The following is a 23,077-nucleotide window of genomic DNA, read 5'->3' as shown; positions in this document are numbered from 1 at the left end:
ATCTATTTTGAGTAAGGACTCTTCTAATCAGGCTATCTGTGTTGTGTTGAGACAAATGCATCTTGCTTTTAATTTATATAAATGTAACTAACTATTTCTACAACTACTGCTACTAATAATTATAATAATAATCAGGGGCATTCGAACTTTAATTCGGAAAACAAACAGATGTTGTAAGTAAAACCGGAAATGCTAACTTTAACTTTACAAAATTGGAGTACTCTCCAAAATAGACATTAGTGGAAACAATTCTCCCTCCAGCAAGGTTCCGCCAAAAGATTGTACACAAGTAATCATTGTCATTACCGGCTTCAGCCTGTCTGAGTTAGAAGAAATTGCCCAAGGGCACTCCAGTACAAAGCAGATGTTTGCTGTCATTACCCTCCATTGTGAACACATTGTTACAAAAACTGAAACTCCATTTGACACATTAAATTGAATTTTATTAACAATGTTTTTGACACAATATCACAAAGCTCTCGCTCTCTCTCACACACACAGAAACAGACACACAAACACACACACACACACAGACAGACACCTCAAGATACACCATGTAATGCTTGTCACCTAAACCCCAGGGTATCAGAAAATGTAAACGTGAATTATCTGTAAGAATGCATATAAAAATATAATAAACAAACAGCTGCATACTATAAATGTAATCATAATTAATAATATACAAATCATCATACACATGTACTAACAAACATTCTCACAGTATCATTTATATTATGGAAAACAATGGTTTTTACACCGTGGATGACACATTTCCATTATTCTTGAGGCAGTTAAGGTTAGAAGAGCAAATAAAATAGGTAGAAATTCAACTCTGAAAAAAGAAAGTTATAGGCTATTTGGCATTGATACAGTGCATGGATATATAAATATAGTAACAAAGATTTTCAGTGCGGAAATGGCATAAAAAGATAAGATAGCACTTAATTAATCCCAGTGGGGAAATGTTTTACTATATCTCATTAATTTTATTATTTAATATAAACTTTATTAAGTTTATATCTCAGTCATTTTGATGTCAAAGACAGAACACTGCTCCTTTTCTCTAACCCACAGGTGGTGGAGTTGATGAAGCTCCACATCAGTCACTGGTGAGTACAACACACTCATCTTCTTCAGCTGTGCTTTCTGAGCTCCATCCCCAGTCTATCGTTCAGCTCCAAAGGAACCATAGTCACTTCAAACAGACGAGGAACATGATGGGAGATGCACCTTACTGTCATCACTTCACCATCACTCCCTGTGTATCAAAACACACTCATGGCTGGTAGCCATAATAAGGATCTTCAGCTAGAACACAACACACATGACATGTAATCAACCTCAGTGTGAGTTGTCTCCTCATCATAACATTTCTGGCAGTCTTTGTGAAATGGGCACATTTTTCGATTTTCACTGATTTATACATGCGTACCTGTTTGCTGGGGAACTCTCTGGCAACCTCCACTGCTATCACACACACCAGGGGGTCCACTTTCACCTGGCTGTCCAGAAGTTCCAGGGATCCCTAATGGTCCTAACTTACCATCCTCTCCTATGGAACCCGGGGCTCCCAGTTTAGACTCACCTGGAAGACCTACACACACACACACGCACACGCACACACACACACACACAGTACAAACATACTTTAAATGCACATTTTCACTGAGTACTGTGTAGATATGCTTATGTTGTTGCCATTATGTCATCATTTCAGTATAGATGCAAAAAGAGAAGTACCTGCATATCCTTTGATCCCAGGAGGTCCGTGGACATTGACCCCTGCCTCGCCTTTCCCCCCTGCCATACCTCTCCTTCCTGTAGAGGAGCAAGAGTTAAACATTTGGAAGCTGTTTTATTCATTATAATGGGATATAACATTTGAAGATAGACTCATTCATAAGGAAGTATTTTCAAAACAAGTGGAAATCAAGTGACGTCTCAACCAGTACAAATGCTGCAGGATGTAGTCTTACCTTGTTCTCCTGGATATCCAGGCCTCCCTGTTCTCCCTCTTGTGCCAAGACGCCCCTGGGTGCCCCTTTGGCCTGGTGGGCCCTTGGGTCCTGGTATACCAGGCTCCCCTGGGGGCCCCACTGGCTCCTCAATGGGAGCAGGCTTGCGACTCATCTCATTTATGAACATGTCCAGCTTCAACACCTCCTCTGAAAGACACACACAGTACTGGATAAAGTGTGTGTAGGAGATTGTGCTGACATTTGCTAAACCGAGAATATACAGATGTGATTACTGCCGTCCAGCTTGTTCCCTTGCTTGCTTCAGGAGAGAGAGAGAGAGAGCCAGTACTTACTGTGCACTAGCTGCTCACAGGCCTGGGTAACCAGTTGGTAGATCATGGCCATAGACTGAGGCTCCCCCTGTTAGACAGTCACAGTTGATTTTGCACTCTGCTGTCAGAACATTAAATGGACTCTTACACTGGCTCAAACTGTAACTCACCTTCTCCCCTCTTTCCCCTTTGTTCCCTGACAGACCCTGTTAAAGTGAATCATACAAATGTGATAAATATCACGTGAGACAAATACAGCTTATCCTATGGTGAGTCCCTCTTGCCTTACCAAAGGTCCCACTGGCCCAAAGGGGCCCCTCTCCCCCGTAGGCCCTGGGTGTCCTGGCATTCCTTGGAAACCCTGAATGAGACATTCACAGAAGTCAAGAGAGAGAAAAACAACAACAGACATTATGATGCTTTAAACAACAAGTATCTAATCTGAAATTCCATAACTCATCATCAGTGAGAAGCCCAACATTCTTATCACACCAAACAAACACACTTCCATTTCTCACTATTATTCAACATTTCAAATTAAATCTGATGTGCAGCTTTGGCTCCTTACCCTGGTCCCTGTAAGGCCTGGTGGACCAATGCTACCTTCAGAACCCCGAATCCCCTGTGAAACACATGTTGTTGTGAGAGTTGAGAGCAGAAGAGGGGGAAAGGGGGCGACTGCTTTTGTCAGACCAACAGGATTAAAAATTTTACCTTGGGACCTGGAATCCCAACCTCCCCTTTTGGACCTGGAGGTCCTGGTAAACCCTACAGAGATACAGTGAGAAACAGTGACAGGCAAGTTGGAGAGACAGAAGTGAGAGGCCGATATCCAAAACCTTGTGTGCTTTCTTTCGACTCACCTGGACTCCAGGTCTGCCAGGGTCTCCCTTATCCCCCCTTCCACCTGGTGGACCCTTAAAATGGATAAATCCAGGCACTCAGAAACGAGTAGATTCAACAAAACAGACACTCTTTGAGCTTGATATCTACAAAAGTTGCTCTGACTCTTATTTTCAGGTCATCATGTTAAATGGTTACACACCACTTTTCCCTGCACTGTCATCCCTCGAGGACCTCTGTTACCCAAAGGTCCCAGGCTGCCCTCAGTCCCAGGCTTCCCTGGAGGACCCACTTCTCCCTGAAATACAGAAATTACCCAAAGGCTTAGAGGCAGAAGGTGAGGTGTTTAGTGAAATGAAAGAAAGTCAGATATTCATGAACGCTCCTGTGTCAACACAGACGTCTCACCTTTTCTCCTAGCTCTCCCTTCTCACCTTTCTCACCACGAGGACCTGGCTTCCCCTGAGATAGAAAAGGAAATTAAAAATCAACAAGATATGGAACTTTTTAACCACACAAACTTGTACTTCATCTATATACTATACTATATGTCCGTACTATAGGTCCGGGGGGTCCAGGGGCTCCGGGGATGTCAGACGAACAGGTACAGGCGTAGGCTGGAGCAGGACAGCTCTCCTCATCTCTCTGAGGCACACGGGAGGATTACAACAATAGGATTGAAATTACGATGTGAACCCTTATTAAACATACAAGACAGTTTATAAAGTTGCAATCCAAATTTTTGACTGTGAACAGTTTTACAATGAATCCCTTCATGGTCAACAGTCATAGTACACAATACAATCACGCAGCTCACTGTACTTTGTATTTAGATAGAGAAAGAAAGGGAATCTAAGACGGACCAGTCCAGGCAGGTCACAGCAGGTGTCCTCTGAAGCCCACGTAGTGTTACAGATGATCTCAAATGACTGCAGCTGGAACTGAATATGATATGGAACAAAGGACACTGATTAACAACAGCAGGGTGTTAGTGACACTGCAGCTGAAGGTTTCTATAGATCCATGGAGATATTCTGAAATAAATGCTTTTATTTATATGGTGTTATGATGTTAAGTTTATATTTGGCCTCCTCATGTCCTTTTTGAGTATAAACTAGTATTAGAATAGATCTGGTGTGGATCGTACCGGGGCAGATCCACTGTTGGGTCCTCTGGTCTTCACTAGCTTTCCCAGCATCTCAAAGCCGTCGGTGGGTACATTGCCCAGAGGACGTGCCGGCCTCTCACCCGCATGCTGGCAGTCCACAGACAGGGACACGCTCACCTGGCTGACTGACAGGTGAACCTACCAATCACAACACAAGGAGAACTCATCGGTTTATAAACACAACATGCAGTGACCGGTGATAAACTCTGGCATCAAATCCAAAATTGAGAAAGCATTTGGGATCATATATCACGATACCCAAGTGCCCATGTGCAACACAGCTTGGGCCACATTCCTAGGTATTAGATCTACATATACATCTCTCCTTTTTCAACTGTGAGTGAGTGATGGCAAATTTGTGAAACTTTACTTTTGTTCAGCCGTGCTCAGCATAAATGATCTCACCTTGTGGAAACTCCCATAGAAGAGCCTGCGGACCTGCGGCTGGTCGAAGGTCAACTCCTGCACCTCCCCCCTGTAGTCCAGACTGAAGTACACCAGGTGCTTGGTGGTGGCTAGAGTGAGCACAAACACAGAGCATATCTGTGCCTGGCAGATGCATAGTAAAACACATTCCTTCCTTCATTCACTCCCTCATAGTCCATTTGCCCTTTTGCTCAAACAAAAGCTAGACAATACAAGGATTTTAAACGGTGCTTTAATGCTCATCAGTTAACTCCTGTTGGGAGTTATTTCAGGGGGCCCTCATGGCACAATAAGATCTTATAATTGAACATGAGAACCATCAGAACATGTGGGAGATGGAGTGAAAGCTGAAGTGTTACTCACGGTCCAGCACCACTCCCATCTTGGGCTGGAAGTCGTTGTCGGTGAGCTGCCAGAGGGCAAAGGGTTCCCTGGGTGTGTCCTGTAGCACGCGGAAGGCAATGCCGATGGTGTGCTCCGGAGAAAAACCTACTGGATGGATGAACCTGCAAGGAGAGAGGGAAACCTTGAAAAATGAGCAGGACAATCTGAAGGGGAGACGAGGAGGCAGTGCTCTGTGGAGATTTATGCACGTTTTTGCAAAGGAAAGATGCAAAAAAAGAAGATAGTAAATTAAAAACCGGAGTTTCTTACCTAGTGCTCTGTGTCAGCTGGACGTCTTTATACAGAGTGTAGGTGGGTGCGGTGTTGAAGATGAAGGGTTCTGCTGCTACTCCTTCTACTGTGGAGTGAGCTTTCTGGGTTAGACCAAAAGCTTCCATCATGTTAAAACCTGATTGAAACACACACACGGAACATAAGTAAAATCCCTCCAAGGCAACATGGTTTATTTCTTTATCTTATATGGTGACCTGGTTTACTTCACCTTTCACAATACTGTTTCTGATGGTGACCTCGGGACACGCTGAACACAAGAGGGCAGCGTGGAATCATTAGAAACATGGCAGACAATGCGTGAAGCCATTTCCTGTTAGTATTCTTTGGTTTTATTAAGTAGGTATTTTGACATTATGATGTACAGTAATTAACTTATCCTTCATTTAGATAAAAGAAGTGGGAACCATGATTCATTGATTTTGCCACGATCAATCATCATCATCATCAATCATCATCCAATCAATATAAGAAAAACACCCTAATGATTGCTGAGAAACACATAATATACAGTCAATATGGTATGCTGATGAGTTACCTTCGTTATGGATCGAGTACAGATGGGGGTGGATGGGGATTCTGGCCTGAGTGGCTGTGAAGCAACAAATAAAAACACTCCTGACATTAATGCATAGAAGTTGTGAATCTGTACATCTAGAAAACACACTTTTTATGTAAATTTAGAGGATTTGTTCCACTTTTTATGACACCAACTACCTCAATATCGATCAGGCTCATTTCTAAATTGAACAGTGTTGTAGATTTTTATATCGGTGTTGTGTGAGAGAATCTAGAAGAATAAAGAAAACACTGCCCCCAACCTTAATGTTAATCATAACCCTTATTCTAAAAATGTGTGCACTTTTTGGGGAATGGAGGTTTGAAATGTCCTTCCAGACTCTCCGGTGTGATCCTGTCAAACCTGTTGGATGGAGAATGGAGACAGCAGCGCCCTCTGCTGAGCCAAGAAGGGAATGCACACTGATGCGATACACAGTCTCTGCTTCCAGATCAGTCAAACAGATACTGCTGCTGGACTCATCTACTGTTTCTTCTTTTGTTTGCTTATCTAAACACACAAACACACAATACTTGAACAATATGCGCTTTATGACTGAGACTAAAAGTATCAATTACATATTGCTTTAAAACAACAGCTGCCAGTTACTGTGACTGACCTTTGACAGATTGTATGACGATGCGGTATCCATCAACGGCCGATACGGGCCTCCAGGACACACAGATGCTGGAGTCGTCCGACCTGACCACGCTCACACTGCTCACCCTCAGACTGGCTGGAAAGAGAGAGAGTGAGACACACACATGGGTGGATTTCACTCTGCACAGTTTGGGACTAATGTGTTAGAATCTAAAGAGTAAAGAGAATTTGTTTGAGTTTTCCAGCAGGCCAGTATGTTTGGCTCACTTGTTTTTCCTTGAGCTGATCCGCTGCCTCCCTCTCTGTTCCGATACTCGGCAGTCACCAGGATGCTGTACCGTGTATCTGGCAGCAGAGACTGTAGCACCACCCTCTTTTCACCGCCGGTAACCAACACCTGAAAAGGATAAAGCCAGAAAAGTGACACAAGGCCTTCAGGTCATCAACTATCCATCACTTCATCTATGATCCAGGGTTACAAATGAGGGCAGAGACCTCGTTTCCTTAAAGATCTTTGTATTGAGGGATGTTTTACTGTTTTACTGTCCAGCTAAAAGAAGATATTTATGATGATGATGATGAAAGCCGACTCACTGAGCTTTCCTGGGCTTCAGCTCCAGTCAGTGCAGAGTAAGAGACACGATACTGAAGAACGTGAGCGTTGGGGGGAACCCAGCTGACCAACATGCTGACTGCTGTCTCCTCAGAGACAGACACGCTAGACGGGCCTCCACCAGAGACTGAAGAGACAAAAGAGTGTTTTAGTATAAACAATATACAGGTAAACTATCTACTGATGGTGATAGTGTAGAGATGTTCAATTCAATGCATTAGATGTGCATTTACTGGTTCTTGTGTGTGTGTGACTCACGGGTGCTGTATCGTATTGCCACAGCTTCACTCTGAGCTCCATCTCCATACAGAGCAGACAGGGAGATCTGGTATTCCTTGTCCTCCTCCACACCCTCCAGGATTGCGCCCTCACTCTGACCACTCACCCTCAACTAAAATATACACAGAGGGAAACACTTCACTCACATTGACACTGATTTAATAAAAGATCAAATAGAATTCATACTCTTAGAGCAGCTGATCATTATTTGGCAGCATGACGATAAACAATGCAAACATCTCTGCTGTCCCACCTGTCTCAGGTCTCCTCCACTGAGGGAGATCCACTTGATGAGGTAGGAGACGATGTCATCAGCTGCTGCCTCCCAGCGCACTGTGATATCACTGCCTGAGAAATTAGCCACCCTGAGGTCTGACGGGGAAGGCACCTTCACTAGGGTTGATTGGAGAGGAGGAAGAGGAAGAGGAAGGGGTTAGTTTCAGCTTGTTCCTTCTATTCGCTGTCAGACATCCATTTGTAACAATGGCGCAGTGTTTGCTTGTGCGTCTTACATGTGGTGGCATTGCTGGTGAGCGCTGCAGAGAGGCCTTGTGGGTAATGAGACTGAACTGAAACCAGGTACTTGGACAAGGAGGACAGGTTCTGTACCAACACTGAGTTCAGACCCGTCACCTCCACCTGGAAAGTGGGAGAGAATGAGAAGAGATGAGCTTCACACAATGTAAATGAGTGTGTGAAGAAATGGGTGTGTGTTTCCCTCTAATCACTGCTCTCATTTGAAACCATGTAAGCGCCTTTTTCCTGTACCTGCTTGATGTCACTGCCATGATTCGTGCTGTAGGTGATTCTGTGACCGGGGACGTCCACAGCGCCGGGCACCCAACTCACCCTCATCACGCTGTGGGTAACCACTGGGAACTGAACACTCACTGGTGGTGGGAGAGGGACTGCAAGGAGGTAGAAAGGAGGGAATGTGAGAGAGGAATTATGAGGGAGTTGACTCCAGTTGTGGTGATAGAGGAGAAGATGGAGGGATAGATGAGAAAGAAAAGGACAGGAAATGAATGGAAGGAGAAAGGGGGAGATGAAAAGAAAAATGGAGAGAAAGGAAAGAGTTAAGAGGGTGGATTTAAGAGAAAAAGGAAGGCAGAGGAACGTAACAAAGAATAAGAAGGAAAGTGGAAACACAACAGAAACGACAAATGTAAAAGGAAAAAGGAAAAAGGGATGAGAAAGGTTTAAAAATTGCCCTTACAAGTGGCGGCAACGGTGGTGACGGGATCACTGGGATCTTCATCGTAGAGGGCGTAAAGTGTGACAGAGTAGTCTGTGTCTGGGATTAACCCTGCCAGCTCCACCAATGTCTGATCGGCACCAAATTTCTCCTAGAGCAGCAAAGGAAAACATGCAAAGGTGGGAAAAGCTGTCTTTGTCCAAATAACAAAACCACACATCTCTCTTATATATTAGCAGTAACAGGCCTGTGGTTATACTGGGTGTGACTCTACATTTCTATTCTACATTAGATCAAAATGTGTTATATTTCACGTTGAGTAGAAGTTTTGTTTTCCAGCAAAACAGTGATGTCTTGTTTAATATTTAATCAGATTAATGAGGTGCATGAGCGCGATTACACACACACACAGGCGGTCACCACTGAAAGGACAGCCAGCTGGATGCATCATACATCACATTCTGATGACTGTATCAAGGGTTCATCATCAGAGAACATCGGTTTGATTTTTCTTTAAACAAACTGAGTGTGTTTGTAGAAGTGTTGGACTGTGTTCCAGGTCGATCTCACTGTGGAACCAAAAGGCTGCACTGGATACTGTGGTGACGAGGCTGCTTTATTTGTAGGAGCCCTTGACCTGTTGTGACATATTGAGGTGACAGCATGACAGTTGGGACACAGCTGTTGTTCCCTCAAGCTGTCATTAGATGGACTCAACCCTTATTTACAATGCAGTGTCTTGTCACAGTACATTTGATGCAGCCCATCAGCTGCTGAACGGCTGCCTAAACTCTCAATTGGTAATCATACCATAAGGTAAATGTGTGTAATCCATTCTCACCTCCTTGGCATCATCAGGCTCCCCGTGGTTCAGAGCAGAGTACAGGATCATGTACTGTGTGGCACCGCTCACTGCGTCCCAGCTCACCTGCAGCGAGCTGTAAGAGGAGGGCGTCACCTCCAGGTTAGCAGGCATGGCCAGAGGCACTGAGGGGCAGACACACAAAAGGAACTTTTATCATACATTTATTATAAACAGCTCACCATTCCATCTATACAGTACAGTCCACAGAATATATCAAAGACCGGGACGTGTCTTCTAATGTACAGTGCTTGTGTGTCTTACATGTTGTGACAGTTCCCCTGAGTGGCAGGCCAACATTGTCTTCATAAACAGGAAAGATGGACACATGGTAAAGTGTCTGAGAGGAGAGACCTGGGAGCAACACGCTGGACTCTGCCCCACTCACTACCACCTGCACAAACACAATCAGTCAGACAACAACACCCAGACCTTGTTTTCCTTTGGTGGGGAAATGTAAACACATGATTTAGTCCCACTGCTTGTGTTGACATTCCACTTGTTTTCTGTAGCTTATCTCTCCCTTTATGTAAAACATTTAGATGAAGTTAAATGAAGAAAAACACAATGGAAAACAAGAAACTGTACTGAGATCGTTTCCTCTTTAAAGCAACTTTATAATAACTGTGTATGTCTTATTTTACACATTTCAATACACCTATTAGTAAACATGTCAGACCTCCTGTGGACTTTGACCCTCAGCACTGTGGAAAACCACTCTGTACTGCTGAACCGGCCAGCCTGGACTCGAGGGGCCGCTCCAGTGGAGCTTCACCTCCCTAGAGCCCAGTTCAGAGAACCGCAGGTCGGTAGGACTGGGGTAGGAGAGAGCCGGGTCGACTGTGGGCTCCATTCCTGCAGACACAGCAACATGGGATAGGTATGTTTGAGTCCTCCAATCCAACGGCAGTAAACTGATGTACTCCACTTTCTACTCAAGCAGTGACAGAGCCTCCTGTTTCAGCCACATCTCACTCAGAGGTGAATCGGGGTCACAATAGAACCTTTGCCAATGAAACACTGCGTCTGAGGGTGGATGATGAGTAGTGAGACAAACAAACAGACCAACAACTCTTACTTTTTGCGATGTTGCGGTCCTCTATCCTTCCACAGAGGATGTGCACCAGCCGTGCCACCAGCTTGCTGAGCAGAGGGAAGTCATTCACGTTATATACATTCAACTCCACTGGCTCAGAGGCAACTTGCCTTAACTCGGCCTCGTCAGCATTCTTTACTCCTGAATAACAAACACAAGAATTTGAAAGGCGTAAGACACTTTGACAGCCAGAGTGTGGCTAGAAATTCAGCAGATGGATGTGATTGGATAAAGGGAGGATATTGCAGCGTAAAAGTCTTCTCCTTTATGAAATTATCTCACCTACAGCGATGATCTCCACACCCGCATTCTTGAGCCGGGTGGCCGCAGCGATGGCATCATCCTGAGATTTCCCATCAGTCAACAGGACCAGGAAAAGCGGCGTGTTTGGCCTGGCTCCTGACTCGGCCCTCATGTTTTCCTCCATGACATGGAGCAGTGCCTGGCCTGGGAGACACACACACACACACAGGGGAGCACATGGATAGATATATGCACGCACCCACGCACCCACACACCAACACAGTATGAATGGAATCACGTGTGTTTACCTGTAAACGTGTTGCCACCCTTATATCGGAAGTTCCTGACTGCCTCCAGTAACTGGTCTTTGGTGGTGAAGTTATTGAGCTGCCATTCTGTACGGGGGTCTCCACTGTACTGGGTCAGACCTAACACACACACACACACACACACACACACACACACACACACACACACATCATGAGAGAATGGATCCTTACTCGATGCAGGAGAGATGAGACTAAGGGAGGAGAGATTGTTGTCTTAGTTTGAGAAATTGACAAAGTTTCATTGGAATTGGTTGATTGGAGCATTGATGGATGAATTCACTGTTTAAGTTAGAGTTAGTAAAGTGTAGGACAGTGTGATGGTCTTGTGGGGACATCAGTCTAAACAGCATTGTGGTTCTTATTGTAATTCCAATGCAGGTATTTCGTTCGCATGGGATCAGATCTTTTTATATTACTCACTACTACATTTTATATCAGTTTGATTATTTGATAGTGGCCCATCTGTCACACGCTCCACTTCTGACAATATAAGACACAGAGTTTAACCTCCACATCCATCTTGTCAACAGCAGGTCGATGTAGCGGGGGGTAGGCTTTGTGAGAATAATGGAAGCGAGCGAGAGAGAGAGAGCAAGAGAGAGTGAGAGAGAGGAAATGAAAGAAGTGATGGATGGACCTTTATGATATAGAACATGGTGTCATATACAGTATATATATATATCACTTCACTTTAGATTTAGTGTGTGTGTGGAATGATAGAAAGAAGAAACGCGATGACATCATACAAGAGTTCAACCCAGACCGGCTTCATCGCCTCAGGCCCTCACCGATCTGAACACGTTTGGGCCCGATGTGGAAGGGGGTCATCAGACCCTCCAAGAAATCCCGGACCCGTCTGAAGTTGGTGCGTCCGATGCTCCAGGATCCGTCCACCAGCAACACGATGTCAGCCGCCGCGTTGCTGTCACACTCAAATGGTTTCCGGGGGGACATTCCTGGATACGTACAGAGAAACACACACACACACACACACACACACACACACACACACACAGTCCAAATGTTTGATAAGATCTTGCATCTTCTTTCTCTTACAGTCAGGTGGGGTTTTGATTTCTCTCAAGCTCTCACATGTTTCTCTTCACATACGCTAGGCCAATCAGCAACTGTGTGCTACACCATACGTACCTTCGAGGTGAGAAATGCAAGCCACAGATGTATAGATGTGTATGTGTGTGTCTACGCGTGTCTGATGTATCATATGGCTGTAGCATATTACAGTTTATTAGAAAGGGAAACAGGATATAGGAGGGCACTCGTGAATGTGAAGAAACAGATGGCTCTGTACCTTAGGCATGCAGAGGATGTGTAGCTGTGCAAATGTGAAGTGTACATGTGTTGGCATGGTACATACGTGTTCAGGTGGTCTGTGTGTTTGTGGATTATGAGAGACGGAGAGAGGACTCATGTACCCTGCAGCTGAACAGGACGCCCTGTCATTATCTTTTACTTTACCTGTTCCTCCCTTTGTAAACACTGTCATCACACATGCAACCGGCACTTACTGCTCTAAAGCCACTTGGTCCTTGTCTAGGAAGAAGAGGTGAAGATGAGGGGGGGGGGGGGGGGGGGGGGGGGGAATTCTTAAGGATAACCTGCATACCTTCCTGCTTAAAGGAAGGATTACCTGGACTGCGTGTAGACCTGAAGTCAGCTTTAGGTTGATGTGGCTGTTTCTCTGGGAGCTTACCTGTGACTGGCGGCGTGTTGAAGGGTGTCTTCCGGGGTGTATCGTCCGCCGGGTTATCGTCCGCTGGTTTATTGTCCGCTGGTTTCCCCTGCGTCGTCCCCTGCTCCTCCTTATTATCGGCTTTGGCGCGATCTCGGTCTTTCTCTTTCTTCCTCCTCCTCTTCTCCTTGGTGATTCTCTCCGGTACATCATCTGGGGGCTGAGACGCAGCTTCTACAGCCGGGGGCTCTAAAGGCCGGAGGTGGAGGCACGTCGGCGAGTTGACACAAGAAAAACTCAGTTGAGAACGGAAATCAGTCATTACAGTCACTGTAAACACATCATCGTCATTTTATCACATTTTAATGACTAATATGCTTCTTCTTCTATACTTCTTGACATTTGCTTGACTGACAGGGAAGACAGACACCTGTGACTCATGATGCCTCAGTGATTGTCACATTCCTTCTCCCTCTCCCTCTCTTTTGCTTCCTACGTTCCCTCTCATTTGTCTGAACTACTCCACCTACTCCGCCTCCTATATTGGAGCTGTCAGTGTGTGTGTTTGTGTGTGTAGGCATGTACTCTTCACATACACTATACCGCAAGCTGAGACGTTTACAATCTAGCCAGTGACTGCAGTTCTACCAGGCAGGTGACGGTAGGAAATGCAATCATGTTGCTATGAGCGTTTTAGTTCAGACCCTGGAGTGTTGCCATGACAACAACGTCGTCTTATTAGCCATTGTCGGATTCATGATATCTGTGTTAAGTGGCTGCTGCTGCTGTGAGACTCTTGGATCAGTAAACACACTCTCTATCTACCAAATACACATTTAGCTCCAATACCACAAACACACACTCACACACAGGTGCCTTATATGACCTGACAGGCCTGCAGACTATAAGGAAAGATGTGCATTGCCTCTTAGACTGCACAAACACACAAAAGGCCATCTTACCGTGATGATTTGAAGGTGTGTGTGTGTGTGTGTGAGCCTGTGTGAATACAGTGTGGTGTTATTATCCATTACCTGGAGTAGGAGCGGCTGTGGTGTGTATGGGGTCCTGGAATAGGACGGTTGGAAGGCCCATGAGAGCCTCCGTCACATCGTCCAGTTCTCCCGATCCCGACCCTCCGGGCAACGTTTTCTTCTTCTGCTCTCGGCTGCCGCTGCGGATCATCTCTTCCTCCCGCAGACTCGCCACTGCAAGAGAGAAAGACTTGGAATGATATTGTAAAGGACTGCAGACACAGAAAGAAATAATCAGGAGGATGCTGATTAAAATGGATGGTATGCAAGTAGTAGGAGAAAAGGAGAAGCTAGAAATAACGAGTTGTGAAAGACAGTGTGCAGGTGTTAGACTGGGTGGGAGCCTTTAATATCTACTCCAGCATGAGGATAACTTAGCTTCCAACGCAAAACTATCATTTGTGCTTTAACTATAATAACTGCGAGGAAGATGCACTTTGACGTAACCACCAGAACATCACCAGTGGAAGAAGTATCGTCCAGGCAGATTCATCTATCAAAGGTCTCGCCAAACACTCTATTCTATTCTAAAGCACAGATTTCAGTGATGTTATCTGTCCTATTTGATACAGTTGACAACATCAGAACTTGCCACTTTCTTAAAGAATAGTTAGATCACAGCGTTGTCTGTAGTATTTAAGACAGCGATTACATTAAACACACGAAGAAGAAATCAGCTGTTCAGCAAAATGTCATCAGCTTAACAGGTTTGTAGGGCCTGGAGTTAAAAGATGCGCTCAACCTCAACAAACGTAAAATTTCCATGGAAATAAGACGTGGCCCTGGAGGGGCTGAAATCAAGGTGGAAATCTGAAGACACACCAGGAAGGAATTCCCAGACTGCAATCATTCCAGTATGACAGCCTGTGTTACAAACTTCCAAGTCGGCGTGTTTTTCCAACCTGCCCGGACACGAAGGACTCGACACAGTAACCTACTATCACCAGGTCGGCCTCGCAAGCAACCACAGGCGACGCCGCGCACGGAACGGATTCATATCCTCCTCGGTAAATACCAGGGGGGCTTAGATGGCAGATGGTAAAACAATAGTTTGTCAAAAGTGAAGGGGGCTCACAAATCTGGAGTAAACAAGAGATGGATTATCAGCATTGGGTTTCATTGTCATAGCTTTAGGGAGTAAGAGAGACGGATGCAGAGACACGGAGGACAACCGGAGGGACGAGGAGGGGGGCAGATTATTTATCCCTGCAGAGTCAAATCCTCAACAAACGCATCCAGATTTACAACCCAGGAAGGCAACTGAGTTCAAACACACACCAATTGTAGCCTGTAAGCCATATAGAGCAGTGTGTAAACTGACCCGTGATATGTGTGTGTGTGTGTTTGTGCTTGGATTTGATCTCATCTAAACAGGATGGAGCTTGTAGCCAGTCGCCCCTCACCCCGGAGAAAGCAAACAAGTACAGTGTGGTGAGTACATAAAAGAGAAACAGCAGGTTGCTCCAGTGTGTAGAGAGGGAGAAGTGTGTGTTGGTTTGGCTTTGAGGCCACATTCACACTGCAGGTGTTGCGGCCCGTCTGAGAGTTTTATCATGACCTCAAAGCACACCGCGGTCTTTAATTCAAGACATGTGATGGACGCAAATGAGACAGGAGTTATTAGACGAGCCTTTGAGGGCAATTCATAAAACATTACACCCAATCTAAGATGTCAGTGAGGCCCGACGACATCACACATGCACCCCGGATCATAAACATCTGCTGGGTGTTGGCTGGTTGCGGGTGGAGACGGAACCATTTTGCACAGTGGCCCACAGGGAGATGTAAGTTCGCCAACCCAGCAAAACTAACGTCGCCATGACACCAGAGGGAGCCGTATAAGGAGCGCCTAAATACGGAGCCAGGCCTCATTAACCTGCTGATTTTCATTGACTTTTCACTGTTCAAGGGACACCAGTGTGCTAATGAATGCAACAGCCGCTACAAAATGAGCTCCAGTCTTTGTGCTGATTTAATGTGGTGCAGTGTAGTTAGGGTGGATTCCTCATGAATACACACACACACACACTTTCCAAAGCATCCGAGTCAGCAAATGTTTGTCTTAAGATGCTTGTTGAAGTTTGGGGTGTGTGTAGCAATGATCACTCACTGACTTTGGCTGTGTGTAAGAGACCAAGTTACATCTTATAACGTGAGTCAGACTAGAACTTAAACTCTTATTGTTGCTGAGTATGAACTTCAGTTGCGTTGCCTCACGCTGATCCGTCTCATCTAATCTCTCGGCATGATCGGTGAACATCAATGGGTCTTTTGTTCCTTCTGTTATCAATTTGATTCTTTCAACTTGGCCGTGATTCTTACTGGTGAATCGCCTCTTTGCAAGGAGTTTCTCTGTGGTGCCGTTGAGCACGAGGACTTGGAGGGCGTATTCCTGACTGGAGTCCAGTCCGGCCACCGTGGCCCGGCCTCGTGTGGTCGTCAGCATCAGCTCGGGCTGTGGCACATCTGGAAAACACAGAGACAAGCAGCATTGATTGGTTCAGAGTTGGCCAGTTAATTGGGTTGCGTAAGTGGGACTGCTGAAATCAAAACAATCTAATTCTGGGTGGCAGATTCAGGTTAGTAAAACCAGTCCAATCCAGTCCATGCCTGAGGACGTCAGGATCATCTAGTGTTGACTGTAGCTTTCTGAAGGGAGTTTTCCACAATATCAAGTCTGATCCTTTAGAAACAAGCACCTGCCTTTAATCTTCTCAAACACTGGACGACAGGAAAGGCGCATGATCAAAGAGACAGACGATGGACAGACATACAGAGACAGAGAGATGTCTTGTGCTTTCCCTTCTGTGGAAATATCCTGTAGTCATGGATACCTTCATGTTTCCAACAGAGAAAGCACCCTAGCATCCTTAACAAAAGTAATTTTCTATAGCGAGTCTGTGTTACAATACAACCAAGCGTCTCCCCTCCTCTCCTCTCTGTGACCTCATTCACTCCAGAGTGGATGAAAAGGTAGAGACACATTTTCCCTCAGACGTGGACGGGCTGTGTCTGTAGATGCATACTGCGACCTTGAGTCACAGCCTCAAGGGCTCAGGCTGCAGACATCAGCATGGAAGCAGTAAATGAATGAACAATGCGTCATAAAAACATTCTGAAGGTCTTACTGGAACTACTACTAATGTACAGTACTATAACAGTAAATTGAACATTTTTTTACAAAGACAGCCAAGATTTGCTGTTGAACAACCTTCTCTGACAGCCTCTGGGTTACCTGCTGCCTCATTAAATCAAACTACTTGTTGACATGGTGATACACAGAGCGCATCAATCCCTCCTTCACCTACTTATGAGTACATTTACTTCACTTTAACATCAGGTGAACTTTGAGCACATCTCCTGTCAGGTCAGATTTATGCATGCTGGCGCAAACACGAGCACGCATGCACAGACACACACACACACACACACACACACACACAGGCAGGTAAAAAGCTCGGGGCCCAGGTGTGCTCTTGCAGCAACAGCCAACACGACAGGATGAGCTCTTATCCCTCACTTCAAACCCCCCGAGCAAACTCAGGGGAGGTCTCAGCGACTCCATGTCAGCTCCCCCCTTCCTCCCTCTCTCTCTCTCTCTGTCCCATCCTCTTCTGCACCCTGACAACATCTTTTCCACCACTTCCTCCTCTTCTGTCATTTTGCAAAGCTCTTGCTAATGTATTTTCCAGAGCTGTACTTTCCTCCTCTATCACATCTACACCACTTCCTTCACGCTCTAACAGCCCCAAACCTCTGAGATCTGCAATTCAAAGACGTTCTCAGCATCTCTCCTCTCCTCTCTCTCTCTCTCTCTCTCTCTCTCTCTCTATCTCTCTCAGACTTGCCTGGGCGCAGTGGCTCTATGTGGAATGGCAGATAAGAGGGTGAGAAAAGGAAGAGGAGGAAGAGCACAAAGAGAGGGAGCTGGCTGTCTTCCTATGAAACCAATCACCTGTGAAGCAAGAGAGCTGACACATTCCTGTGTTTCCCATGTTCCTATTACCCAGAGTGCTGTGTGTGTGTGAGTGTATGTCAGTCAGTAACAGATTAGAGGTCTATGATGGCATGCATCACTCCAACAGCAAAGAGCAAGAGAGCACAGAGACGGATGAAAGTAGGAGATTACAGGGGCATGGAGGATCAGAAACTCTAAAAGCCTACTTTCCTAACTTAGCAAAGTCTTCCACCGGGATTTGGGAGAGCCGCAACGCTGTTCTGACCTGTTTGGAGTTATCATCAAGCAGAAAACATTGGGACAAACATGCATACACAGTGTGGTAGGTGGGAAACTATCAAATGAGCTTCTTCAGATGGAAACTAGAATAAAACTTCACAAAACTAAAGTAACAATTTACACTTGATTGCCTCACGATCAGTAGGAATACAGAGTTTCTTTCACACACATCAGCCTCACCTGAGATGGGTCTCACTCGGACCTTGTAGCCCTGAACAGGTCCGTCAGCCTCCTTCCATTTCATTTGCAATCTGTCCTCAGACAAAACTGTCAGCTTCAGACGTCCTTAACACACACAGAGACAAAGGAGAGAGAGTGTGAAAGTGAATATTCAGCAGGACATACAGCATGTGTGGACGTGTGTGTGTGTGTCTAGTATGTGAGTTGTCTAGGCAAAGGATGGGGTCACGGGAAGAACCGAGGGGTCGGGACAGTCGCGGGCTTTTCAGAGATCAGAGAAACACAACTAAATGTGGAAAAAGCGAGTCTTTCTCTTGAAGCTGAGCAACGTTCTCTAGATGATGGCCTCATCCCATCTCGCTTCCTTCTCCTCAAATCAAATCCATCTCTTGTTTTGGCCCTCATCTACATAATTTCCAGCAGGGGTTTCCCAACAAGCGCTGCCTTTCATGTCTCCATCCTCCCACCCTCCATCCATCCCTCTCTCCAGCTGCCCATTCATCCATCAAAGCACACCCTGTCCTCTCTTCTGCTATAGAGAAGGATAGAAACAGGAACAGGAAGCTGGTCTGGGGCTATAGGGTCAAAGGTCATGTCAAAGGAACCTCACAGTGTTACAGTACGTCATGGTTCTGTATGTATGTGTGTTCCTGGGTGAGATATGTCAGAGGGGAGAGGAAGCAGAGAAGACAGAGGACAACGGGAAACACAGAACTTTGTCTTCATCGCTTCTGTTAGCGTATGACCCACATGCATTTATGTATGTATGTATGTATGTATGTGTATATGCGCATATATGTGTGTTTATGCGTGCGTGTGTGTTCAGCGAAGGGGCCTGTGGAGGGTCCTCATCTTCATGGGTGCCTGGCAGAGGATCAGATAGAGTCTGATGGGATTTAGTGTGTCTGAGGTCAAGGTCAGACAGACCCTCTAACATCAACAACAGGCCCTCTGCCAGAAGCGCACGCACGCACGCACGCGCGCACGCGCACACACACACACACACACACACACACACACACACACACACACACACACACACGTGCACACACACATACACAGACAGACAGACAACACCTCTGCTCCCTGCCTTGTGGGTAAAAGCAGCTGCCTGTGGCCACTTAGTTCACTTTGGAGACAATTATGTGCTCTCAGTTTGTGCTACAGAGCAATTTGGAAGCAGTTAAAACGAGCAGTTAGGTAGTCAAACAGGCTGAGTGGCTTCTTGCTTTTAGAAAATTAGGTCAAACGTAATGTACCTTAAAAAAGAAACAAAAAAAAAACACATCTAAAATGGTAAAATGAATAAGAAGCAGCGAAATTACACACAAAGATTCTTATTAATTAGTAATAATGAATTGATTATAACAGTAATCACTTATTTGGTAGGTATCAGAGTATGTACCACTATAGAATAAAGTATGTATTAACTACTACACCTGACTTGTTGTCCTTTGTGCCACATTTGTCTACAAATCGTACACGATTGTTGCCAGTCCCCAGTAATTACAGTAGTATTGAAAGTGTGTATGGGTCATGTTGTTCACGGTACCTTGGCCATGGACGCCTGAGGCCAGCAGCAGGAGGAAACTGAGCAGGAAACTCAACATTAGCGAGAAGGATGAAGATGGTGATGATGAGGGGATGAAGGGTGGAGACATGGAGAGCAGCGCCCGGAGTCCTGAAAAACAACAACAACATTGTCAGCGTTTGATCTAACCTTATATAGATTCTTAGAGAGAAATATATTCCTTGTGCCTTAGAAGCACAAAGTTCCTGTATGTGGACTTTTCCTTTGACCTTGTGTCCCGTCTCCTTTTCCCACGGGAACACTTTTATGGCTGACAGAGCACAGGTGCTTCAGGTGCTTGTCTCCATTACAGAGCTACAAACTTCACACAGCTAATGACACACACACACAAACACGCACACACACAGGGCTGTCATATTAACAGTCGCACACCATTCTAAGAGACCATAAAGCTAACACGCCTCTGTCTGAGAGGACAAGCACTGAAAGCACGACCGGGTGCTGCGTTTACACTCTTTTTAGTGAGCGCTTGTAATTTTGGTGCTCCAGGAATTTCAGTTATTCTGTCGTTACATCCATTTTACTGTCACTGAATCCAAAAAACACAATCTGATGAATCACAGATACTGTTTGTTCTCTGTCTCCTGCTACTTTCCCCATGTTTTCAAAGAAAGAATAACAATTCCTCCACGGAGTCGACTTTGTGCAGATATCACAGTGTAAACGGCATGATGCTGTTGTACTGGGCCGCTTCCAAGTGTTTGTGCAGTGTGTGCACATGTTTCAGCTTTCTCTCTAGCTGTAAAGACTTTTGGTCTGGTTTAAATAAAAAATCTGCAACTTCTGAAACAGTTAAAGGAGCACTGCTGGTGTAGTGGTAGCATACAAGAGTCCCATTCTTGTGACCCTGTTTCAATTCCTGGGCAGTGCACTCAACTTCCCTCTGGAATAAATGAAATTTTATCTTATAACCTAATTAATAAGAAATAGCCTCATTTGCAGGGGGAGTGGATATAAAAGGCTATGGATTGTTGTTCTGCCAGAGGTCATGAATCAAAACATAATGACCACAGTTGACAGTCGTACCAGTCATCCAAAGCTGGGTACAAACTGTGTGGGCAGGTGCCGCTTACTCTGACATTCTGCTCTTTGTGAATAAGAACATTGTTGAAGAAAAGGCAAGCTAGACGGAGCTCCAATTAACTGTGTGGTTGCTCAGTGATTGTAGAGAGAGAACTGTAGTACACATCAGAAATAAGCTCATGAATTTCCCATATGGGAGAATGGAGGTCAGCGGGTTGAGTTCAGAGTGATGACATGTTTCAGTGTTATAGAGAAAATGCAAAAGATAATAAAATAAATAAAAAAGGAAAAATGCAATACACAATGTATATATATGAAATGAATTTATATGAGTTTTTATTTCAATTTGTATCTATTAGTATATGTTACAGTTCTTGGTCATGCCTACACAGATGCCTTCCTCATGACTAAGCCCCACCTGACACACACCTCACATGTACAGTATGTGATGGGACCATGATGCTCTCATTGTGTTTGAATTTCATGCTTCACATGTATCTGCTTGTCCAATTGTTACAAAGTCTAAGTTTATACTTGAGTCCTATGTTACACATTCCTGTCTGCTAGCCTGCCTGTCAGACACAGAGGAGAGATGGGAACTGTTATGTAATGTTGATGGATCTCCATGTAAACCTGCCAGGGGCATTGTGGAGTTTCCTCTTTGCTGGATCCCCTTTAAAATGTACAAGAGAACTGATTACTTTTACCGCAAATGAGGTCAGAAAAATGTAGAAATGTAGATATTCATAGCACTATAATTAGCACCAGAATTAGATGTGAAGTTTAATCTAATCTCATCTTTACTTTGAGTGAAGATAAGCAAGCACAATACTACAAACGATAAGCATCATTGCCAATTTCACTATTTTGTTTTCCCAATCCACAGGTTCTTCTGTTCTCCTAAGCAAACACATCTCAGACATGCGCCACTTGCTCAATCCCAATCAGATGGGGATGAGAAAATCTTTACTTTGTACCTCTTATTATCTTAAATGTGTAGGGTGTGGTGTGTCATTACGGAATGTTAACAATTATCCATAAAAATGAAAGGGTTTGATTTACTAGGCGTTGTTTATCACACTAGAATAGGGTCAAAGTGGTCTAGTGAAGTTATTTATGGTCGTATAGTTTATCGTTCCACTGATCTCACCTGCAAAGAATGACACCTGCACAAAACTACTTGATTTCCAAAATAAAATGAAATAAAAAACATAAAGAGATTTACGTATGAATGTATTTTAAATAACAACCCGAGGGGACACAGCAGATATAGAAATAGATTTGACCATTATCTGACTAAATCCTCATTATAGCTACACAAATACTTAATAAGCGGAAATTAGAATAACAACTAATTATAGGTGTTGCTTCAAATTCTCATAAAAGCATATAGCCTCTGGAGTCAGTGTGTCAAAGTTATTACAGTTATAATCCGCAAACTACACTGCACTGATTTAAATCACGGTGAATTAAGTCACTTGTTGCTTAAGAAACATGATGTGTTTTTAATTTGAGTAAAAAATTAATGAAAAGTTTTGAATTGAATGTATGGACAATAAAAGTCTAATAATCTGAATAAATGGCATTTGCGGTGCGTTATTGTCGGCGCATTGATCCATCCTGCCCTCACTGAGTGCTGCGGTCACAGGTGAGCCCTCCCAGGGACTTTTCACAAATTTAACAACCACACGAGCCAATAGGAATGCAGCGCGAGACTACACTTTCTTTCATACCTGAACGGAGTCGAATCAATATACGGGCTACAAAACGCTTCGTAATGGCTTTCTCCGCTGCGGCAAGGTGAGGTCCTTACCTGGCAGTTTGTCGCGTCCAGGTGGTTCCTTCAGGACTCTCCACGGAGAATTCCAGAGGTGGGATGTCAACACGCACAAGTTCCGCTTAACTGTGAAGCGGCTCCCCCCATCACGTCCTATCTGAGGAGGTCTGCGGGGTGAAACCCGAGACGTGGCCGAGACAAAGAACCGCCCGCCGGCCCGACATGGGCGTGGTACCCCGCAGAAAACTATAAAGCCCTCTCAGCGCAAATAGTTCCAGAACAAGCAGGCGAGAGAAGGATATGTGATGGTGACGCATGATAGAGCTTCACAGTTTCTCTTTTTTGTTTGTTTGTCTGTTTGTTGTTG

The 23,077-nt window shown here is 44.8% G+C and overlaps 1 protein-coding gene and 1 long non-coding RNA gene across 2 annotated transcripts; one reads left to right on the top strand and one right to left on the bottom strand.

The window, feature by feature from the left end:
• Window positions 1-599: 599 nt before the first annotated feature.
• Window positions 600-22,874, bottom strand: LOC143010797 (collagen alpha-1(XX) chain-like). Its single transcript, XM_076163326.1, has 42 exons — window positions 22,747-22,874; window positions 19,872-20,000; window positions 18,320-18,424; window positions 16,225-16,368; window positions 13,903-14,076; window positions 12,890-13,117; window positions 11,967-12,134; window positions 11,158-11,277; window positions 10,889-11,053; window positions 10,583-10,747; window positions 10,190-10,365; window positions 9,775-9,904; window positions 9,490-9,635; window positions 8,670-8,799; window positions 8,222-8,361; window positions 7,966-8,092; window positions 7,707-7,846; window positions 7,433-7,565; window positions 7,156-7,301; window positions 6,829-6,958; window positions 6,581-6,697; window positions 6,325-6,471; window positions 5,941-5,994; window positions 5,614-5,652; window positions 5,382-5,520; window positions 5,091-5,233; window positions 4,707-4,816; window positions 4,281-4,439; window positions 3,997-4,074; window positions 3,692-3,778; window positions 3,542-3,595; window positions 3,336-3,431; window positions 3,154-3,207; window positions 3,005-3,058; window positions 2,859-2,912; window positions 2,580-2,651; window positions 2,461-2,496; window positions 2,312-2,378; window positions 1,977-2,165; window positions 1,741-1,818; window positions 1,433-1,594; window positions 600-1,308 (listed from the first exon to the last, which is right to left on the bottom strand). The coding sequence occupies exons 2-42, from the start codon at window positions 19,978-19,980 to the stop codon at window positions 1,277-1,279; spliced, it is 4,797 nt and encodes a 1,598-aa protein (XP_076019441.1). The 5' UTR covers window positions 19,981-20,000; window positions 22,747-22,874; the 3' UTR covers window positions 600-1,276.
• On the top strand, window positions 14,800-17,937 carry LOC143010802 (uncharacterized). Its single transcript, XR_012964868.1, has 3 exons — window positions 14,800-14,909; window positions 15,277-15,333; window positions 17,745-17,937. It is a non-coding gene; the product is annotated as an uncharacterized LOC143010802 (long non-coding RNA).
• Window positions 22,875-23,077: the final 203 nt, after the last annotated feature.

This window comes from Genypterus blacodes, unplaced genomic scaffold, assembly GCF_046128005.1.
Source record: "Genypterus blacodes isolate CSIRO-AG114 ecotype Tasmania unplaced genomic scaffold, CSIRO-AGI_Gbla_v1 ptg000131l_1, whole genome shotgun sequence".
NCBI lineage: Eukaryota > Metazoa > Chordata > Actinopteri > Ophidiiformes > Ophidiidae > Genypterus > Genypterus blacodes.
Note: the sequence above shows the minus strand (reverse complement) of the source record. Positions and strands in the feature narration are given on the sequence as shown.